General features: G+C 54.3%; 1 protein-coding gene across 1 annotated transcript; it reads right to left on the reverse strand.

Annotated features, from left to right (window-relative positions):
* Positions 1-684: 684 nt before the first annotated feature.
* GALR2 (galanin receptor 2) lies at positions 685-3,279 on the reverse strand. Its single transcript, XM_007185964.2, is given in 2 exon segments — positions 685-1,510; positions 2,782-3,279. Coding segments are annotated over 2 exon segments (1,194 nt in total). The 5' UTR covers positions 3,150-3,279.
* Positions 3,280-6,796: the final 3,517 nt, after the last annotated feature.

The following is a 6,796-nucleotide window of genomic DNA, read 5'->3' on the forward strand; positions in this document are numbered from 1 at the left end:
TCGAGGCGGGATTCTCAGCCTGCCCCGGTCCAGCAGTGCCTTAGAACCACCGCTGTGGGCCGCAGAGCAGGACTGACGGAGGTGCGGGTGACTTTCCTGCCCCGAGGGTAACCCAAGCCCTTGGAGACCAGATCCCAGATAGCTGCAGTGAAGGAAGGAAACCCAAAGGCTGAAGGTGGGTAGGCACTGATCTGGCTGGCATGACTCCAAGGGACCCCAGGGAGCTGGGAACAGGCAAGGACCTGCCACCCGCAGGCGCACGAACGCTACTAGGAACACACATAGTGTCCAAGTCTGTCATCGACCGGTTTATCGAGCGCGCTTCAACACTCAGCCCGCCCTTGTCGCGCTCACTGGCGGCTGCTGGTTCCCCGATCTATATACACCTGGCGCTTCCGCATGGCCAAGTGCAAAGAGCCTTCGGTCGTCCCGCGCTCCCCAGCCTCAGTTAGGGATTTCTACGCGGATTTTAACTCTGTCGCCTTCGGTGCGGGCCGCCCTCTTTCCTTGTAACTCGGCAGGGCACCCCGCCCTCATTTATCCAGAGCTCCCCTGTTAAGTCCTAGAGCTTCAGGACCGTGAGATATGCGGAGACACGGCGCGCCAATGCACGCGGAATGGATTGCGCGTTTTATTAACAGATGAAACTCCCTCCATGATCCCCCGACCTCTGACTCCAATCTTTCAACACCCAAGTGTACTCCCTAAGTGCCTTCGGGTCACATTAACTGTCAAGATGGCTTTGGGAGCCTTTTGGTCCTGCCAGGACAGGCTGGGAACTGAGCTCGAGTACTGGCAGCTAAGAGGCGCCGGCGCAGGAGCAGAGGGCCCGGCTGCCTCGCTCACGTGCGTTACGTCGGTGGACTCGCGCTCCAGCACGCTGTCGTTGTGGGTGCCCTGGGCCGCGACGCACACGCCGCCGGAGGCTCTGCGCGGGGCGGGGCGCAACAGGCCTGCGCAGATCTTGCGTTAGCCCTTGCGGAAGTGCTTGGAGACGAGAGCGTAGACGATAGGATTGACGCAGGAGTTGGAGTAGGAGACCAGGTGCGAGAGGATACGCAGCGCGTAGGTAGCGCGCGTAAGGGGGAAGCGGCCGAACCACACGCAGAGGATAAGCGCGTGGTGAGGCATCCAACAGAGGCAGAAGAGCGCGGCCACGACGATGATCATACGCGTCACCTTGCGCTTGGCGCGCCGGGCGCCCGAGCCGGCGGCCACCGGGTCGACGGCGCGCCAGAGGTAGCGCAGGGTGCGCGCGTAGGTCAGGCCGAGCACCAGCACGGGCAGCAGGTAGCTGAAGACAAAGGTGCAGAGGTCCATGGCGCGGCGGCGAGGCGCGCTCCACGCCGGGTGGCACACGGTCAGGTTGGCTAACCGTGACTGGCGGTAATAACTCAGGTACGGCCCGGAAAAGAGCAGCGACAGCCCCCAGATGAGCCCGACGGCCGCCAGGGCGTTGCGAGGCTTGCGCAGCTCGCGGGAGTGCAGCGGGTAGCGGATGGCCAGATACCTGCGGGTCAGGCCAGAAAGGGAGACGTCTGGTGTGACGGCGGATTCGCGGAGGCAGGGCCGGACCCCTCCTCCTCGAGCCCCACGCTCACTGTCGAGGAATGAGGAATGTCTCTAGCGCACGGTAATACCGCACAAGCCCGGAGGGCGACACAGAGCATCCCGGACACCCTCAGCCGCGCCTACATGTGGGGCGGGACCCGGCAGCAGGAAAGGCTACTCATTTGCTCTTCCTGAGACTACGACCACAATGGGATTCCACCCGGGAGGGCACCCCGAAGATTAAACCGACTGTGGGGCTCCGGCAGGCTGTGATTACCCACCAGTGACGGTGCCCGGAGAGGTAGGACCCAGGTGCCTTGAGGCCCTAGGGGACAGCCTGGAGACACTGTCAGGCAAGGTACCGCGAGGGAATTCCTTCGAGAAGCCGACGTTCTATGGGTCCCACCAGTGCTCTCTTCTTGGAACCGGCACACTTGGCGTTCAGTGGAACTGGGAGGTATAAGGGGAATGTGGCCTCACCTCGCTGCCTGTCCAGGGAAGGTTGGGAGGACGTGGGGACGGAGGGGGCCGGGGAGATACCAGGATTCCCTTCCTAGGAATCCCCCAGGTGTCCTTTCCAGCTTCAGCTTCCAGGGGGACCCTTGGGCCCGCTCCTCTCCTGCCCTTGCCCCCGGGCCTGTTGGTCAGGTTGTGGAACCGAGCTAGGGCGCCTCGTTGCTCGGAGTTTGGCACGGGCCCTCACGAAGGACCCAAATTCTGCAGTCCGCACCAGAGTCGACTGTGCGGAGCAAACTGTGGCTTGGAGGCCAGCAAGGTGGAGGTGCCCGAGTTTGACGCCAGGAGACAGGCCAATGGCTTCATGCACAGGATTACTGGATGGGCAACTCTGAGCAAATCACTTACAAACTCGGTTTGGTCTGTAAATTGGGCACAGTAATCCCTCCCATCCCAGCCTCCCAGGGGCGTTGAGCTTCAAAGGAGACCCAGCACGGGGGAAAAACGCTTTGTACCCAGAAACGCTGTGCTTTGTCAGATGCCAGCGGCGCTGGAGAGCTGAGGTCTCCAGCCTGAAGTCCCTGAGGATGCACCTAACAGAGATACACGGAGGTCCCCCATTCTTATTCTTCTTTTTCCTCTTATACACCTGCTTGTCTTTCACTCCCTCCTGGTTCCCTTGCCTTCCTAGTGTTCTTTTCTACTTTCCACGCATCCCTCCTTGACCCTCAAGTCCAGACCCCTTCTCCAGCCACAGCCTGCCTGCCAGCTCACCTGTCCAGGGAGACGGCAGCCAGTGTGAAGCTGCTGGCATGCATGGTGAGGAAGATGAGGAAGTGCACCGCCTTGCAGAGCAGCGACCCGAACACCCAGTCGTCCAGGGTGTAGATGGTGGCCTGGAAGGGCACGCAGCACACGATGAAACACAAGTCGGCCACGCCCAGGTTGAGGATGAAGAGGTTGGTGGTGCTGACCGCCTGGCCACCACGAAGCAGCACGGCCAGCACCAGTGAGTTGCCTATGGTGCCCACGAGGAAGATGAGCGCAAATAGCATGGGCACGATGACCGCCTCAGGCTGCCAGCTACCCCCGCCGCCCGCCTCGTTCGTGTCCTCGGTGTCCAGGCCACCCGAGCCATTCATAGTGCCGCCGCACCGGGGCTGCCCCGACTTCTGCAGCCGTCTGCGTCCTGGCGAGCGCGCAGCTCCGGCGGCTTCAGCCGCTGCAGCGCCCAGAGCGACTCGGCGGAGCTGCGGGCAGAGTGAGCCTCGCGGCGGCTGGGGCAGGAGAAGCGGGTGCGCTGGGGGCAGGGGGAGGAGCGAGCAGCCGAAGGGTGGGATGTTCCCCCTGGCGGCCGGCCGCGCTGGGGGAAGGGCTGTCCAGTGACCTCGGCGCGCCCCGGCCAAGGCACAGGCTGCCCACCCCTGCGGCGGAGGGCCGCGCCAGTGTCTGCTCCCCGGCCCTCCGGCGTCGTCGGCGCGCTCCAGCCTCCGACTCCGCGCTGTGCCGGGCTGAGCAGCGAACCGACCTCCAGGGCAGACGCCGGAGTGGTGGAGGGACCGACTGCCGGGAGCGCTCGCCCGCTACCCCGCGCGCCTCGGCACTTCCCTGCAGCCTGGCGGGCGCGCCAGACCTCCCGGGGCAGGCTGGGGGGCGTCCTCGAGAGAGTTCCAGGTGGCCCCTAAAGCGTGGGGTGGGGGTGATGAAGGGCGGAGGCGGATGGGAGTGCTGCCGTTTTCCAGAACTGGCGAGTGGGACGGCCCTGCCGTGTGCTCCACGCCTCTTCCCACTTCTAATTCCCAGGAGCAGCGGTGGGGATGGTGGAAGGATTTCATTCCCTTCTCTCCCTCACTGAGCGTTTCCCCCTCCAATTCAGTCCGGTAAAAATTTATTGAGCATCTGCTGTGTCAGGCTATGTTCCTGGCGCCGTGCCTCGGTTTCCTCAATATTACAATGTGGGCTAATAACACCTTCTCAGAGGGCTCTGGTGAGAATGGAATGAGATGTGTGTGAGAGACCTGAGGCCAGTTGGTAGAATCTGGATGAATCCAACTCTTCTTCTTTTTCTCCTTACCCTATTCAGATATCCAACAAGGGGAAACTTAAAGGAAATACAAAACAGCAGAGGTCCATGCATCAGGAACATTTTCCTAGATAGCCAGGAGGGTGTTTAGGTTGCAAAAAAACAACTTAAATATTTGTTTCTGATTTTGACATACTAGCCATCAAACATTTGTGACCCAGAATCATCACTGTTTCTATATAGTTTTAAAACTGGGTTTGAACATCACTACCTTCTGTAGCTTGACCTCTGCTTCACCTTTCCTTGCCCTGTTCCTTGAGTCCTAGTCAAAAACACATTCTTTTTCCACTTTCCCCTCCAGGATCTCAGCCTCAGGAGCCCAGCTACCTGCTCCTCTTGGTAAGGAAACCTTATTCACACCTCTGCCCTGCCTGCTTATTCACTGAATAGGAAGATAATAACCATTCATGTTTCTGAGATGCTTGCCATTCATTTATTGAATGCACATTTATAAAGCACCTACTCCTTTCCAGGCACTGTTCTAGGTCCTTGGGATTTACCAGTGAGCTCTACAAAGATCAAGGCCCTTCATGAGCTTCCTTTCTAGCAGGGAAGAGAGACAATAAATATAACTCAAGTTATTAATCAATTACAAGTTAAGTACTTGCAGGAAAAGTAAATCACGGTGAGGGAATTGGGAGTACTGGAGTGGTGGTGATGGTGCAATTTAAAATGGGGTGGTCAAGCAGACCTCATTAGGAAGATGACATTTGAGCAAAGAGTTGAAGGAGCTAGCCTAGCAGATAGCCAAGGGAAGTGCATTCCAGATTGAACAGCCAGTGCAAAGGCCCTAAAGCAGGAGTGTGCCCGTGTCCCTAAGCAAGGAGGGTGGTATGGCTTGAGCTGAGTGAACAAGAAGGAGATTGGCACGAGAGAAGGTGAGAGGCATAGCATGTAGGACTTTTTTCCATTGCAAGGAAGTCTTCTAGTCTGACTAAAAAGAGGAGCCATTGCAGAGTTTTGACTAGAGGACTAACATCATCTGACTTACTTTTTTAAAGAAAAGCTTTATTGAAATATAATTCACATACCATACAATTTACCCATATAAAATGTTCATTTGTTTTTTTAGTATATTCACAGAGTTGTGCAACCATCACCACAGTCAATTTTAGGATGTTTTTGTTCTTGCCTCCCACCCCTAACCCTACACAACCATTCTTTCTGTCTCTATAGATTTGCCTATTCTGGACATTTTATATAAATGGAATCATACAATATGTGGCCTTCTGTGTATACCTTCTTTCACTTAGCCTAATGATTTCAAGACTCATCCACAATGTAGCATGTATCAGTACTTCATTCCTTTTTATGGCCAAATAATATTCCATGGTATGATAATCACATTTTGCTTATCAAATTCATTTGTTGATAGACATTTGGGAGACTTACTTTTTTAAAAATTATTTTTAATCTTGGTAAAATATACAAAACACAGTTTGCCACCTTAAACATTTTAAGTGTATAGTTCAGTAGTGTTAAGTATATTCACATTGGTGTGCAACCAATCTCGAGAACTTTTTGATCTTGCAAAACTGACAGTCTATACCCATTAAACAATAACTCTCCATTTCCCCTGCCTTCAGCCCCCAGTAACCATCATTCTACTTTCTATGAATTTGACTACACTAGATACCTTATATAAGTGGAATCATACCATATCTTTTCATGACTGGCTTACTTAGCACAATATTTCTGAGCTTCAATCATGTTGTAGCATGTGTCAGAATTTCCTTCCTTTTTAAGGCTGAATAATATTCCATTGTATGGACAGACCATATTTTGCTTATCCCTGAGGGCCGCTGGGTTGCTTCCATCTCTTGGCTATTGTGAATAATGCTACTATAAATGTGGGTGTACAAATAACTCTTATTTAAAGACCCTGCTTTCAATCCTTTTGGATATATACCCAGAAGTGAAATTGCTGGATCATATGGCAATTCTTTTAATTTTATAAAGAGCTGCCATACTGTCTTTCACTGTGGATGTACCATTTTATATTTGCACCAAAAGTGCACCAAGGTTACAGTTTCTCCACATCCTCGCCAATACATGTTATTTTCTGTTATTATTATCCTTTTAATATTAGCCACCTTAATGGGTGTGAGGTGATCATTCATTGTGGTTTTGATTTGCATTTCCCTAATGATTAGTGCAGACTTACTTTAAAAATGCACCATTTAATTTAGTCTTCATAACCACCCTAATTGGTTATCCCCATTCACAGATGAGGGAAAAGGTTTAGAGGGAGATTATTTGCCCAACATCTCCCAACCAGTAGTGGCAGAGCCAGAATTGGAGCTGCAGAGATCAGACTCCAGAGCTCGCAGTGCCATATTGCAGAGGAAAGATTCATGGTATCCCTCGCTTCAGCACTTCTCCCTCCTCGGACTGCTCGACCGGAAGTCCAGGGAAGGGCACCGATCCCCATCCATCAGAGGAAGTCCCTGCACTATGGTCGGCTCCAAAGGAAAGCGCAGACAGAGGCGGTTCCCTCCCAGGCGTGGTGTTTCGTTGCGTAGGGTGGGAACCCCATCTCCGGAGCCCCCGGGGAGGTAGACACTCCGAAATCCAAAGGTCTTATCCAACTGCACCCGCTCTCTGTGCGCGGGACGTGAGCCGGATCCCCTGTGCAGGGATGCAGGAGGTGTGGGAGGGGGACATCTCCGGGTCCTCCACCCTTGGTGGACTGGAAGTAGAATTACC

This window comes from Balaenoptera acutorostrata, chromosome 20 (genome assembly GCF_949987535.1).
Source record: "Balaenoptera acutorostrata chromosome 20, mBalAcu1.1, whole genome shotgun sequence".
NCBI classification, from domain to species: Eukaryota; Metazoa; Chordata; class Mammalia; order Artiodactyla; family Balaenopteridae; genus Balaenoptera; species Balaenoptera acutorostrata.